Source organism: Thermobia domestica, chromosome 10 (assembly GCF_964235325.1).
Source record: "Thermobia domestica chromosome 10, izTheDome1.hap1.1, whole genome shotgun sequence".
NCBI lineage: Eukaryota > Metazoa > Arthropoda > Insecta > Zygentoma > Lepismatidae > Thermobia > Thermobia domestica.
In genome coordinates this window covers 88,544,587-88,561,472 of record NC_137463.1, presented here as the reverse complement: position 1 = coordinate 88,561,472, position 16,886 = coordinate 88,544,587, and the positions used below count along the sequence as shown (strand labels likewise).

Sequence of the window (16,886 nt, the reverse complement as noted above, 5' to 3'; positions counted from 1 at the left end):
CGGAGTCGAAGAGTCTGATAATCCTGTTGTAAATCAGAAATTATACTAACAGGTTTAAAATATTATGTCAAAGTCCCAACTAGATCACTTAAGAAAACATCGGAAAAGCGTTTTCGAAAAGGAGCAATTATAACGTCAGAGAATTCAATATTTTCAATTGGTTTACAAATCGTTGGTCATCATCGAGTCGTGTTCTTACTATTCAGTTAGCGTAAGATAATATTTAGTGAGAAAATACTCATCAATAACATTAAACTACAAATTCTCGAATAGAAGTTAATAATTGCGAGAAGCATCAATATTTTGGATTAAATTTAAAACATCTATGAATTAAATTTATGTAACTGGAATAACTACTTGATCAGTTAGTAGGATGTCATATTTACTATATGTAATATGTTAAATGTTTCAAGGCTGTCATTCATCGTTCTTCATCCAAGCTGATATTTCGTTAGAATTATCTTAAATTTTGAGGATACTCTCTCTCTCCTTACAGTCATTTCTCTGCTTAATAGATACGAACTTTAAATTAGTCTATAGGAGAGTGTTGCTACTAACTTAATCTCTGCTTTGACCGTAATGTTCTATAATATTGAGTTTCAAATATGTTATCACAGGGTTTAACATCGATAGAGATTCTGTATTATCAGCTTAGTCTGCTTGAGCGCAGTCGAGTTTCTTGTATGTAAATATATCAACAATGAACTTGTTACGTTTTGAAAAGAATATGGCAATTAGTATATCTAAAAACTTCCGAATTTTTTGAAGAAAAACTGCAGTAATTGAATTAAAGACTAGAAAATTGCAATTGTTGTTGTGTAATTGTATTATGTGCTTCAGGAAAACGTACCTACGTAAGTAGAGATTAATTCTTCCTAGTATCTGATGCGTTGCCGCGACTTCACCATCTCGGTTAGCCGATAAATCGATTGTTTCTGTTTTAAATGGAAACAAGGCCTATCGTGTTATAAAGAAACACTGAGTGGGGGAGGTTTGTAAATACATGTATTAGAGAGACTTTGTAAATTCATATAGAGACTTCGTTAATACATATAGTCGGGAGATTACTTATTGGCTTTAAATACGATCGAAATCGAATGCATACTTGAATTTTAGTGGTTCATGAAAGTATTATCATGTCCCTATTTTACAAGTTTATATATATATATATATATATATATATATATATATATATATATATATATATGAATATGAATGAGAAATAAAGCTAGTTACCTTTTCACCACAACTTACGAATACGTAGTTTTTGTATCAGTGTCAAATTACATTCTTAGTAAGTATGCATAGTAATGGGTATGTAACAGAATGACAAACATTTTTCAGAATCAATTAAGAAATTGAAATTGAAGAAATAGGCTGAGCTGTGTGGCAACATACCTGTAAGTTGACTTCCACGTCTTGAATAGCTTGAATTCCTTGTGCTGAGCAAAGTATTTAAAATTAAATTCAATAATTTTGTTATGTCAGACTGGATATATGATTATGCATTGCGTTGTTATTTTTCCTGTAATATGTAGGACTGACTTCAGATCCTAAAAAATGCCTTCCAAGTGAGAAAGCCGCCCAGCTTTGAGCCCTCTAGTGATGGTTCGCTTTGAATTCCAACATGAGGCCGAAATATGACAGGAAAAATAATAATGAATTTGGAATTACATATTCGTGTGTCCAGTGTGTGTCTTTAACACAGATTTTTGAACTTCTCAACACAAAGAATTCAAGCTATTCAAGAAATAGACTCAACACAAAGAATTCAAGCTATTCAAGAAATAGAAAACAGTTACGAGGAGAGGAGAGGAGGAATGCCGGTTTCGCTGCCACTGTTGATATGACTTCCCTCGTATCTCTGGGGCCACTACTGATCAAATGTCTACTTTTGTCCATATATGATCTTACAGATATAAGATTATTTTTGTCAGTCTCGTGAACCTGTACTCTATCAGAAACTTTCATCTTATCATAATGCAAGAGGAAAATCAGGATTTCCGTTAATAAACACTATGCATTTTTCCATTTCGTTTCCGAATGTCTTGAAAGTTGTTTTAAAAAATACTCACTTTAAGCTAATATTGCAAAGAATATGCATTGTAACTTAATATCATTGGTGGGCTTACTTTTATAGGATGGATGAGAAAGTAGTTGAATTGTTATAAACTTGAGATTATAGGATAACTATCTTTTTCTCTTTATTTATTTCTTAAATATAAATGAAATCTTCCTTGATATGAACACTTACTTCATTCATGTTAAATCTGCTTATTTGGCACTTATTCTGCTGATGTTAAAGTTGCTAAGTCTGAAACTAAACTGATCTGGGTTTTGTTCATAAGAAACTAAACGTAATAAAAAAATTTCTGTTGGCAGTTTTTGTAAAAAAAAAAGTCATGGTAGTTTTCGTAAAAAGTTTTTCCTAATATGACGTTTTGTTTAAGTTCTTAGTGTCCAAATCCAATGTAATCAAATGTACGTTTTTCTGATTACAGTGAAACACTAGTCATAAGGATGTCTTTAAATGGATTCGTAAATTTGTGTGAAAAGGATAAAACATTTTAAAAATATGGTTGTCTTTTGACACCGGTCGTACAGGGTTTCATCAGTTTTTATTATTATTATTATTTAATGAATGAATACTTAAGATACTTGGACAGTTTTGACACTCCAATTTGAGATTAAGCGTCCAGAAGAGTAGACTTCTTGTTTTAATCAATGTATGAGACATCATTGTACAAAACTCGTTTTTGCGTCAAGCGAGTGCAAGCAGAAATGGTTATGGAAGCGTGTGTATATTTCAAACACGAATCTGTAGAAAACTAAATATTTTGTTGTGGCTAGGTCTTATTTTGAAATACATTTAGATAGTATTAACAACAATTGAATTTTCATATTCTTCAATTTAATTTTGAATATCTTTCGTTAAGAGATTTTAAGTAAGTTGATCTTTAATCCTTTACTGTGATATAAGGGCGCCTTAAGCTTACGGTACTCATGCCTGTCTGAAATTACGAGTTGTTCTTATCATCTGCAGTTGAACAGACTACATTAATAACATTTTACTTATTTTCTATTATAAATCATTTTTTGTAGGTTTGTGCAGGAGTTGCCCAGACTACTGGTTGGCCAGGCGTAGTAACTGTTATGGGTAACTGGTTCGGAAAAGGCAAGAGAGGTAGGTACTTGACATATATTTAGGTACTAACATTGTGTGGCAGGATTTAGAACGCTGGATTCAGATCCGTGTAGCAGGACTGGGAATCGAACCCGTGACTACGTGAACGGAAAATACACGTTCTAATACATGGGCTAACGTATTATAATATTTGACATATTGTGTAATTTGTTATAAGAGATTATATGACTTGACATGGACATTAATTTTATATATATATAACGAATGTAATTCATATCAGTGTATAATATTGCATAGGTGACATTGGCCAAGATTTCTGTGCCAGTTAAAACAATAAATAGAAATGTGTATTGTAGTATGCGTTTATTGCGTGCCTTTATTTTCGATTTGACCTATTTCTTTAGACATTGTTTGCTTATTTGTTTATGTATTATTATATTTATTATAACCCCAGGAACTCTTATATGGGTTGTCATGGTGAAGTCGTGTCCTGACTTGATTATACGGTGTAAGATTTGGTGGTTTTGAGGGTGGGATTTTGGGCGGCAATGTTGTAGCCGCGAGATTTTGTCTATATATCGTTACGTGATTTAAATAGAGGTTACTATATGCTTTTCACAAAATGTATGAGGTACAGTATAAATATTTAATTGTTAAGAGATGTAATAATAAATACACTAAAAATTACCAGGTATACTTGATAATACAGTAAGTATTTTTGTTCTTGATTTCTGTACTTCAATCCTTGATGTAAATGTCTACATTTTTCTTCATTTCAGGTCTAATATTTGGAATGTGGAATTCACATACATCCATCGGCAACATATTGGGTTCCCTTGTGGCTGGTGACTATGTTGAAAGTAACTGGGGTTTGTCATTCATTGTTCCCGGTGCCATTATAGCTGGATTTGGATTTATAATGTTTCTTTTCCTAGTCGTTAACCCAGTGGATGTTGGGTGTCCGCCACCAGATCATACTGGAAGTAAAGTAAGCATAATCTGCCATTAATACCTCTTGTATGAATATGTGAATTTATGTCTAGATAATGGTGATATGATGATAAAGAAATATACCGAAATGCATAATACTTTTGTACGTATATAGTTGTATATATGCATGCAATCAGAAGAAAATAGTCAGAAAATAAATATCAATCCTAATCGTTCTGTATTTCCGGACGTAAGCATATTTTCTATTCGTTACAAGGTTACATTAATTAAATTTGAAGCAGCTATAGTGTTTCCAGAACTTCCTATATATTAGTGCGTATTTTAGAAGTTTGAATATAAGCGTGGTTCAGCTATAACGTTACTTTGTTTATGATATGGACTCATTGTGTAGAACTCTGTTTTTGATTTAATATATTAAAATTTGTATCGTAGAAATAGGAATACAAAGTAGAAACTGGATCCCGTTGAATAAGGACAGAAATCAATGGAGAGCTTTTGCAAATGCAGCATTGAACCAGCGGGTTCCATACGCCATAAAGTAGTTAGTTAGTTGTTAAATAATACATATAATAACACATAGTGAACCTACTTAACTATAGACTCAAGTTTATGATTGCTTCATAGAAATGGACTGCCTGCAGTAATTGCACCACTATACACAGTCTCGCTCAAGTTATTAGAGACGTCAATCTTTTGTCTCTTTGTCTTACTGTGTCAGATAATTGAAAGTTCCCTTAACCATCGTACCATATATAGGAAAGGTAGGTAAAAATATAAATATTACTAACCATCGCTTTAAAGTATAAAACACTATCTTGGGTTGTTAATTGTAATGGAACCGATACACATAAATGGATTCTAAGCGGGTTTTCCCGAAATATATATGGCGCGGAACCTAGAGATTTCTTTGTGAAAACTGTTTCGGACTTGGTGCCGGAACGAATTTTCCGAAATCAATCGGTTTCAGCCCCAGAATCGAAAGTGATTTTCTGAGAAAATCAGTTCTTGTTCTAGAATCGAAACCGGTAATCAAATAGAAGCGGAATTACAGAGAAAAGAAGAATAGGTTTTGTAACAAAACTATTGTAGGTCGTTCCCTTGAGTTACTATTTCACAGTAGGTAAGTCTCGTTTACAACTTGTAACGAACTTTGACTAACGATGTTCGGAAAGGAAGATTTTAAAATGTATTTTTTTTTTCCTGTAATAAACACATCGAATTACAGATTTTAGCTCTGCGAAAGAATCGATATGTCGAAATGTATTTCGGTTGTCTTCCCGAAGCACATCAAGTTAAAACACTTATTTATATTCTGGGACCTGAAGCCAAAGGATTTTCGGTTCCGTTACCATTAACAATCCTAAAGTGTACTTTACGTTTGAAGCATAGAAGCTCTTTCAAAATATGAAAATAGTGACTTGCCCCTACAAAATAAACTTTAGGAACTTATATGGTTAGTTGTGATCTTATGCATGAATAAGTAACCTTTACAAAATACGCCTATTGATGATAACGTAGTGAAAAGGATACGCCCACAAATGGGAAACTGGGTTTAGGCACCTTTTGATCTGGGAATCCGTTTTCCAGTGGAAGAGTATCCACCCAACAAACGGGATATTGAGTTTCTTTGCTGATCCAGAGACAAGTTTTCCTGTTCCTATTTAAATGTAGGGATACTTCTAGGAGATAAAATGTGGAAATTAGTAATATCTTATTAAGAATAGCAGGTGAAATCTAAAGTTAAACTTCGTGTGTTAAAATCTGACTGAAACTGGATTTTTTAAAATACTTGTGAATCAAATAAACCAGTGAAATGTAAATAAATTTCTCCGTCTCTGTTCCGTTATTTGATATGAGAAAAAAAGTTTAATAAGGCGTACTTATTAGTGAAGTTAGTTATTTTAACGTTAATTAATGAAGCTGACAATGGTAAGTAGAAGCTCAAACCCTCCGGATTTTGTGTAGTTGCTTTTTCTTTCTTTTGTCTGATATGTTGTGTGTGAATACTTTTTTTTCTTCGTCTTTGTGCGAGTGGTTTGTATGAAAATCAATTATATGTTGTCTTATGTGTTTATAAAATTGGGCTTGTCTCGGTCATTTAGAAAATATATTTGTAATATTATGTTTTAGTGATAGTGTTTCTGTCAGTACATATATGTGTATATGTAAAGTTAGTTAAAATGAGCATGTGAAAGGGTTTCATCATACTGTTGTTATTCCGATTTATATAGTTGTAGTAGTTGACTTGTTTATATTCATGTAAGTATATTTTATGTTTAATATCAGTTTTTCCATATTGAAGAGAAAGGTAGAACAAAACCTCATGTTTTGTGAAATAAATCGTACTAAGATACTGAAAAAAATAAAAATAAACATCCGTTAGAATTTGTGTGATAGCATGTTTTTTTTCCATTCGCGTTATTTTATTTATTTATTTATTTATTTAAATGGGTAATGGTTACTTCTTGTCTTTTCGTTCGATTTTTCTAGTTCGTGTATGTATGTGTGTGTTCTGTACAGTTCTTGTCTTGAAAGTCACAAATAACGGTGACGGGAGCCTATTTGCTGATCATACATCACCTAGCTAAAACCCTGTGGCTGGCCGTAGCTCTTTGTGGGCTGTAATCCCAGGAAGTTACGTGTACATTTTATTAAGTGGCCTCCTGTGTAATAATGTCTACAAAAATTGAAGACTATCTTCTAATCCTTCTATTCAGTTCTAGTTAAAAATTGAAGAAAAGATTTTTTGTTGTTACACGTCTTAATTTCCAAGCCTTCATATCAAAATATGTGAATAGAGTGTATTGGTTGATCAAACAAAGATTTGTGTAATGATATATATAAACCTCGGTACATTTTTGTTAATTAAATGATACGACTAACCTTACAGTGACAAGGTATTTATTCTGACGATGGTGCTGCAGCTTTCATCCTAAGTCGTTTAAAATCGGAAAACGATTAATACACTAAAATAATATATTTATGGGTCATAAGAACCCCCTCTATAATTCGTGGCCATGTGATTAGCGTGCACACCCTCAGCCCGGGAGACCTAGTTTCGATTCCTAGTGGGAACTCATGGGATTCGGATCCTACGTTAAGCTATAGGTCCAAGTCTCATATAACCTCTGTGCTGAACAGGATGCTAAATTCCAAATCAATCAATTAATTATGGGTCTAAATTGCGGTATGTTGGCCAACATGCAAACCTACCATTAGTTGTACTGTAAAATTATTACAAAAACAAAATTACTGATACACAAGTTTATCGAATATTAAACCATACGTTGTGCTTTGGTTACTTAGTCTTTATGATATTTTTACAGTAGTTTGAGTGGTAGAATTTTATGTCCGCCAACATATCAATTTACGTTTTATTAATATTACTTATGGACCGATAAACACATTAGTCAGGTCTATTCTTCGTATTTCATACTTGGAGCGGCTGAGAATGAAAGCAACAGCGGCTTTAGAAAATATTTTTGCTTAAGTAAATACATTAACTGTAAGGTTAGTCTTATCATTTATTAAAAATAACTTAATTTTACCATTAGACTTTGCCTGTTTATGAGCTTTATTATAGTAATCATTCCTGCTTGGGTGGTTTAGATTAATAAATATCCTGACTGTTTCGTCTGATGTATTGCTTTGGTGCAATTGTCCTGTTCAGTTTTTTTCGCGTGGACTTTTTGGGTCTTTAAATAAGTAATATTTAGTATTTTAATTTTGTGATAAGATTGTTAGTGTAAAAATATGGTTTGGGAGGATCTTGTTTTTTGTCGTGATAACTGGTATATAACTTTTTCTTTTGTCTGCCAATAGTTCAGAATATTATATGATAAATAGATGAAATAACCGATTTTTTCTCGCATCAGCGTCTCTATAGTTGCTAATATCAGTAGCTCTGAATATCAAAGGTGAGAAATTTAGAAATTTATTTCACCAGTTCTTTCAAAAGATGAAAAGAAATTTTATTAATTCCTAGAAAGACGTAAAATATCTATTAGCTTGCTGAGACGTTTGTTTTTAAGTGTAAATGCGGATTTGAAAACGTTCGGAGTAATAAGTATCAATGGATAAACACCTTAAATCGTAGTTTGGGTGCAGATGTTTTATTTTTGTTCCGTAAAACAAACATTCAGTTCGTGTTTCTGAAGTTTTATGGAGGACTTCTTGCCTGAAGAATTTACACGAGAGTTGCACCAAAACATTTTAGAATTCATCGTGAGTGCATTAGTAGGCATGTAGCTGATGTGTCTTTTCCTGTCCGGATAAGTATCGTAGTTATAAACATTTGTTGCAGGCATTAAACAACTTTGTGTCTTGGAAGGTGACAGGTTTCGAGAATTCCGCAACCATAAGTAAATGCTGTCTGATGAACTCAGAAGTGGTTAGCTTACAACAGCAGTAACTTCTGAAAATATTACAACTGTGGAAAGCTAATGACAGAATCTGGTTCGTTTCGAGTTGTAAACTGAATTGAACACAGATTGAACACAGAAAAGACTGGCTGGTGGGTCCTACGTCTCAGGATGTAAATTCATGCTGGACAACTTCGATGACAGATTATTAAAACTGTTGTCTGAAGTACTCATATCCGATGAAACTTGGATCTCCTCATCTATCTTGAAAGCAAATGCCAATCAAAATCCTAGTCTATGTAGGAATACCTAAACTACGGAAGTCCGACGTCTACGGAATGTGAGGAAGAATACGGTTTTTTTTTTTTTTTTCTTCAGTATCAGGCTTGCTGAAAGTGGTTGGTGTTGAGATTCCAAGAACAGTAACTGCAATTTGGAGCACAGTAGTTCTAACTGAAGGCGGAAATAGAATGAGGGATAATTCTGATTATTATCTCAAAAGTAATTTTCGTTATTTCATTATTCTGAGCTTTTATACACAGAATCCATGGAAACCTGCTCACCACGTCAACTCCAAGGCACATACTAGTATTCGGACAACATATTTCTTGGCTGAAAACGAGGCGATGCAACTATTGTCACACCGAATTTGACAACATGCGGCTACTTTCTGTCTCCAAGACTTAACGAAGAACTCAAGAAGATCTAGTTTGAGCTGACGAAGCGGCATTACAAGATTTCGTTGCAGAAATCGTAGAATTGTGTCCAAGGGCGCCGATTTCTCTGTAAATTTTAGGGGGCCCAATCAGATGCAGAAGGCATATATGAGGATTTTAAGACAAATTGCTTTCAAATTATGCCAAATATTGTATATTCTTAAATACAATAAGGGGGGGCCGGCCCCCTTCCCCAGGATCGGCGCCCATGAATGTGTGTAGGAATTTGGAAGGACTACTTGAGGAGCTGTTATTTAAGGATAAATTGCTGTGGATAGAGAGACTGTTAAAAAGTTGAGTGAAATTCGGACAGTTCTGTGTGTTTCTTGACCTTTTGGCGTGAAGAGTTACTTTAGGAAGAACTAATATCGAAAACTGTGTGCACCATTATTCCTTCAGGTCCTGAAGGAGATGTTCTATTGGAATCAGCATTCGAAGTAATCACTTCAACAGAAATCTAGATTAATATTTTAATATCAAAAAGGAAAGAAAAGACGAAAAAGAAGACACTGTAATCCGTAAAGAGCTGTGACACTGTAATCCGTAAAGAGCTGTGGCTGGCGAGATCGCGAACACTCAGTCATTTGGTCAGCATATTGTTTATAATGCTGATATTCTGGCTTTCTTTCCCCGAAGCCTGGTGGGTGTTCTTTCCTCAAGGAGGACTCATCACTTACTCACATGATACTAATTACCGCTGGAAGTTTGTAAGCTTCTACATGCACCGTATGATATGCCTGTCAAAAGCGAGGGTGCTATACATTAAGCTAAGTGGAAACAGTCAGTGGATATTAATCCAGAATTAAAACTAGATGAGTTTTGAAGAAAGAAAAGGAAAACGTGCTTAAAATAACTTGCCATGTGTGAATTGAAACAGATTATTTGGCGAACACTGGGAAAATACGTCGGTATTTCACTGAATATTATATTAGTGTCGAAGAGTTTTGAAGTAAGGAATGAATAACTCCATTCCATTGAAATAAGTAAATAAACCATTATTCTACTTTTTCTAAATTAAATATTTTAAAATTCTGTTCTTGCGAAAGGAAAGTAGTTTTTACGGAGTTCACACGTTCTTCGCAATTTGTGTCACAAGTTGTTGGTTGCTCTGTTCTTTGTTTCTTTATTTAAAGGTAAAAGATGCATAAGAATGTAAAATTTTAAAAAGAGTTTTACCAGGATAAAGTTTAAACGTTGTACCAAATTTTAAGATGTACACATGTCCTTTATTTTCTAAAATATAAATATTTTCTAACAAAATAGCCGTATATGCGTTATTTTAATGTATAGAGAGTAGATTTTACATACTCAAACTTCAATCAAAAGCGAAAGTAAAGATCAATTATAACGTAGTGTGAGGTTTTGGTCTACATCTTTCTAATATTTGTTCTTTTAATTCTCCACTTTTCTTGTGATTGCAAGTTGATGGTAAATGTAGAATAATGTAGCTAAGATCTTTGATCTTTTGGTCTATCATTGTTGTTAGCCTTTGTGCAAACGTTGACCGATTTCTTTTTGTCATTCAGATTATTCAGAATAACGGCTATCAAAGACTGAACAGCCGGCTTCCAGATACTAGCTCAGAGGAGGTCAGTGTCAGCTCTGATTCTGACACTGAGCTTGTTTATGGCCGTGAGGTAAGATTGTTCAACGAAAAAAAAAAAAAGAAAATATGGTGTATTTTTATACCATCTCATTATTGTAGTTAATTGTTTCCTAATGGTTTGAAGTTTTTACTAAGAACACGTTTTGCTTTTGCATTCAGATGGCTTTACAATTTAGCACCTAGCACATTTCAGATAGACTACAGCACGAAGATAGTGCATGATTAAGCATGAACTACTTTGCTTGAAATAAATCCAGAAGATAGCAATCGGGGACTGAAGGATTTCTATTGGCAGAATGGCTTTTACTTTAGCGTTTATCTCGTAATTTGATATGTATGATATGTAACGCAGAGTACACTAGAAACAAGCACAGCTTTTTATTTTTTTTAAAATACTCTAAAACTATTTAATTATTACAACCTCAAAAATAAGAATAGTTGCTAGCCTCAAAGAAAACAAGTTATCATGAAAAATAATTTTCGTATTATTGTGAATATACCTAAATTTCTAGTCGAGGTTGAATTTATTTACATCTCATTGATCGATTTCAGCGTTGAAAAATAAATGATTGAGAAACTTCAAAGACATCATCATTAATCATAGGTATTCTGCCATTATTGGCAGCTTACTTGCCGCAACTGAGTTTTCATGCTCCACGGTTTTCCGCTAACCTCTTCATCTTCACGTACGAAAAAAATAGCAAACTTTATATATATATGATTTATGTACTACAGGTCCTCGAGATGATCGCATTTTGTTACTGTACTCTAGTGGTTTAGATTGAGACTCAATACCTTTTAATGAAAGGAAATCTTGAGTTTAAAGTCTCGCGATTATGCTATGTAGGCTGAAGGAGGCAAATAACAAATAAAAGGGATGAAGATAAGAGTATTGGCGGCGTGAAGATAATGGAAGCGAAAGAGCCCCGAAACAAGGTTGTTGTTGATGTTGGCCATTGTAAGAACTTGATTTTCAGGAGAATCAGAAGCGCTTAAAAGTTAGTTACATATTTGCATATAGCTTCTTGAAGCTATATGGTAAGTAAGCCCGTCTCCGATTCCCCGGGGCGAGCTTATGTGGTTCGGTTTCCTCGTTAAGTTGTACGTCAACGTTTCATATAGTCTAGGTGGTGAAAGGAACACTAAACTCCAAATCAACAACCAATACTTAAATAGGAATAGTTGCATACCATACATTAAATAAGCTTGTTAATTACGGAGGGATCGAATAAAAATATTGTGAGATAGGGAACGTAAGGACGGAAACGACTATTTTAAGCGCCACACTATTTGAACAAATAAGAAACTACAGTAATTATTTTTATCGTGTCGATGCAACCTGCTTTATTTTTATAACATTATCGAAATTATTTATTACAGATACAAAACATGTGATTGCTCATTTGTTCGTCAGTATCAGGGCAAAAACAGTAAGAGATAATGAGAAGGGCCTTTTTTGCAATCGATTCAGCGTCCCAAGAATAGATTCCATCTCTTTCGTTAACCCTCTGTTCAAACCGGAAGTTGTTAAAATAAACCATTTTCAGTTTCAATATTTATCGCCATAGAAGAAAATGGTATTAGTGACAAGTAGTTTTCTGCAGCGATTCAGGGTGTCAAGAGAACATATAATCACAACCTGGAACACTCTACCAAAACAGGAAGTGGTTGAAATTTACTACTACTTCCAGTTTCAATAGTGAGTTCCGTACAGCAAAAAGGTAAGAAATACCGAGATGCAGTTTTTTGCAATCGATTCAGTTTTTCAAGAGTAGGTTTTATCTCCTTACTTAAACCATCTATTCAGATCGGAAGTGATTCAAATTAACATTTTCCGGTTTCAACCTTTATCGCCATAGAATAAAAACAATTATATATGGCGAGTAGTGGCTTTCTGATATGAATTCAGTGCCCGAGATACAGGTTCAATTCCTTGATCTTATTAATCTATTGCAACCAATAGTTACAGATATACTACTTGAAATTTGAGTATTGAATTCTCATAGTTTGGAAGTCTACCGTAGTTTCACACTGTGAAATGAAACTCACTAATTTCATAACGCACATTTGGCTGCATAATTTTTCAATGAAAGACAACAATTTCTTACTCTGCGTGTGGTGTGGTGCTAGCAGGCGAAACAATACATAATCGAATTGTGTTTACACACTGACAGTTGAGTGTATTAAGGCTCTTCACTAAACTTAACCCCGCAGCTTTTTTAAATTTTAGTGAATAACTTAAATAATGAAAAATAAAAATGTCAGCTAGTATGGACAAAGCGCCATTAATTAAAGTAATAACTGTTTCCAAATCTTTTCTTATAGACCAGAAATATGAGTGGACACTGTAACATTATAATTGTTGGGTACCCAAACTTTATACACCTCACGAAAGATCTTGGAAACCATTATTAGTACATATAATAACATTTTGTAGAAATTAATTGACTTACTTTCTACACTTTTTGTATTCATTAAGTTATTCAGTGATTTTTAAAAGAAAAGTATAAGTGAGCCTTTAGTGTGTTTCTGATGATCGAAGATAAAGAATTGCATTTCACACGAGATTGCAAAAATGCATTTAATGTACGCTACAGTAGGCTATAGTGCTCGAAAAGACCAACAAGAGGTGATCGTGGTGCTAAGATGAACTGTTCGCATACCTGAATTTGAGGAGTTGACGTTGGATCATGTGGAAGAATCTCCATCAGTAAGCATTCATCAAATTGTCCGTCACGTACACACTTCGAAGAATAGTATGTGACGCGTACTAAGAAACCAGAAATTATAATCCTGTGACATACAATGAGTGTAAGAAATAGAAACACGATTTTGCACCTAGAGTGAAATGTTGCTGCTGGTTTATCCAGCAATGTGATTACCAAACTTTCTACACTGTGTTTTATTCACGGATGAGGCTCTTTCTACCCGTGATAGCTTATGTGGAGTAATGGCAATTTACATGCAATTCACCTGTCTTGTCACCAGCAACGATTCGGTATCAAGTTGTAGGCTGGAGGACGTTATGTTTTGCCTCCTGTGTTTGAATAGACAACTTGTATGCTGTTTCTTCGAGATATACTACCCAAATTGTTGAAGGTTGTACCTCCGGATATCCGCAAGAATATGAGTGTAACATGACGCCACACCTGCCCATATGGCTACAAGCTGTTTGCCATTATTTGGATACCAAATTCCATAATCTTTGCATTCCATAATCTTATGCCCAGCACACTCGCCGAATTATAATATAATTATTATTATTGGACACAGCAGATCATTAGTGTGTGTGTGAAGAGTCAGTAGAATCCGAGAAGAACCTACTTGCTAGGTTCTTAGTTGCATGCTTGATTGTACAACAGACACCGAGGATATTTGAGTGTGTTCGGCGTTGTGCTATATAAACAATCAAATGTAGTATTATATAAAATAAAGCAGCTTACATCATCACGAAAACAGAATAATTGCTGCAACTTCTTACTTATTCCATATGGCATGGCGCTTGAAATAGACATTTCTGATCTTAGATATCTTAAAATATTTATGGTGAACTTCTCTATCACCTGTTTAAATTTGACCCAAGAGATTAGACATATCCTAATATATACGAGACTTTTTTAAACCTATTGTCAGCTAGATGATAACATGGCAGGTACGTAATACATCTGCGCAGAGCACTAATGTGTGGATTTAAAATGAAGTGAAAAAAGAAGTAATTCTTTAGCGAGGTAGCTGGTAATCCCCGGATTTTGTTTCTTGATAGGAAATCGGAGAAAATTAGTTAGTATCTTGTGATACTGCTCAACTAATTAGGATATTGTGTCAAATGATTTTGTAATGTAACTTACCTTAATGTCAAGCTGTTAGAGAGTTGTTAGACAAGAACTTTGAAGCGATAATTTATGATCTCTCAGTATTGTTATATAAGTAATGAAATTGTCTTCATAAGTACTAGAAAGAGTGATAAGCTTTATGTGTTTGATGTCATGTAAATCTCTGTGGTCGTTGCGTTGATTTCGTAAAACTAGATGAAACTACGAGGGTAAGTCAACTGAAAACCATAAAAGTAGAAATAAAAATCCGCATATGGCGCCAGTGAGCTGTAAGTTGGCATGCCTGTTTACGATAGTATGCCGGATGTCTCCTAGGTGGCAGCAGCCGGCAGATGCACAAACACTGGCGCAACAACAGTTCCAAAATGGCAGCCCCACTAGCCACATGCACCAGCGAGGGGCAGCGTTCTGTGATTCGGCCGTGTGACAATAGACGAAATTGCAGCATGTGTACACATGAGTCATGGATCGGCACATCATATTGTGAATGATGTTCTCCAGTTTCATAAGGTGTCTGCAAGATGGGTGCCCCGACAACTGACGCCTGAACTGAAACAGCGACGTGTTGATGCGTGCGAAGACCTTTTGTGGCGTGCTGAACGTGACGGTAATGCTTTCCTGTCACGATTCGTCACTGGTGACGAAACATGGGTGCATTCCCATCAGCCTGAAACAAAGAAGAAATGGGCGGCAGGAAGTTCCACTCCGATGAAGAGGCAACGCGGTGCACGAGTGGTTGCGCCGTCGCCCAAGAGACTTTTTTTGTGCAGGTATTCAGGCTCTTCCGAAGCGCTGGCGGACTTGCATTGAACGAGGAGGGGACTATGTTGAAAAGTGATTTACTTCTGTACCCTGTGTGACCAATAAATAATATTTAAAAAAAATAATTATGGTTTTCATTTGACTCCCCCTCGTACTTTTTGGGTCATTTGTTTTGAAGGATTATTTTGATTTATATTATGGTTATATGTGGTATCCTGGTAGCTTCATTCTGTGTTTATCTTACGTTTACGTCATTACTTTGTTTACGCATAGTGAGTGGGAAGGAAAATAGTCGTGGGCTTAAGCCGTGATATTGTTTTTGAAATGTTCCGTATGTGACAGGGACAATCTCTGTCTGAGAGTTTAAGTTGCTACTTTGTCACTTCACTCGGTACAATTTAATTATTATAAAAAGTAAAAATACAATATCATTTTCTTATATCAAAAGAGAGAGAGTAGGATATTGTTGTATAATTACCAGTGAAAGTACATACCTCTGCTCATATTGGTTTGTCGTAACTCGAGAATCAAAGTACGATTTAAAGAAAAGGACATGAAAGATAAAATCTTTTCATGTTGACTATACATATAATTTTAATACTATCAAACATACATAAACAATAGTTTCTTCCTTCAATAATGCTTCTTTTTCTTAATTTCACAATTCACATGAATTCTAACATTTAAGAGTTGTTTAGTTGAAATAGACAACGGAGTCTTTCATGTTTTGATGTTGTCAAATTGACAAGCAAAAGATATTATTGATTCTAAAGTTAATATTAGACGAATTGGCCCTGCGACTTGAATATCTGTGTGTCAACCAGTCTCGACTGTTATGTCGTAGTGTTCATCGGTTTTTTTTTTTTTTTTTTTTTTTGTTTTTTTTTTAATAGAAGGAGGCCATTACTTAATAATTGCAGAAAAGTGTACAATATTGTTGTTTTTAATTGATAATTCGAAACCCGACGAAAAAAAAATATGAATAAAACTGTTTGAATATCATTTTGTTCTTTATATTATATTTTGTTTTCTGTTTTCTGTTCTAAATCAATATGATGTCCTATTGGTGGGGATTTTTTAGTGTAAGATAATGGAGGCAATCACGCGTGTAATCATATTTCAAGAAAGAGAGATGTTTTAGAAGTTCTCTTTCTTTATCCGAGAAAAGGACGGTGTTCACAAACGAAATACATATTTAAATTCAAATTTCAAAGTAAGCGGAAATTAATGAATTTTGGAAGAGTATTACTAGAAAGAATATTACTAGAATTAGAAATCAATGTAATTTTAAAAACTATGATTTTAAAGAAAGAAAAGTACTGTGATAATTTTATCTTGAAAGTGCTGGCAGCTTGAAGCTTTTACTTCATCATCTCATATGCATGTTATCAGAACTTTTTAAACTTAAACCTTGATCTTTCTGAAGGCGATTTGTTAGTAGCGTTTTGAATAAAGACGAGCTAGGGTTCGTTTATGGCATAAGCTAGTTACAGTTTCTGATCTTACAATTGT

General features: G+C 34.3%; 1 protein-coding gene across 5 annotated transcripts in view; it reads left to right on the top strand.

Annotated features, from left to right (window-relative positions):
- Window positions 1-16,886, top strand: part of MFS16 (major facilitator superfamily transporter 16) — a 66,903-nt gene that overhangs the window by 27,397 nt on the left and 22,620 nt on the right. For 4 of the 5 annotated variants that reach the window (XR_014127064.1, XM_081728210.1, XM_081728211.1 and 1 more), the window contains exons 5-7: window positions 3,103-3,184; window positions 3,925-4,133; window positions 10,700-10,810. Coding sequence is in view for 4 of the 5 variants with exons in the window: in XM_081728210.1 (XP_081584336.1) it covers window positions 3,103-3,184; window positions 3,925-4,133; window positions 10,700-10,810 (402 nt within the window). In the remaining variant the exon portion in view is untranslated. The remainder of the gene's footprint in view (window positions 1-3,102; window positions 3,185-3,924; window positions 4,134-10,699; window positions 10,811-16,886) is intronic. The other variant, XM_081728213.1, reaches the window with a different exon arrangement.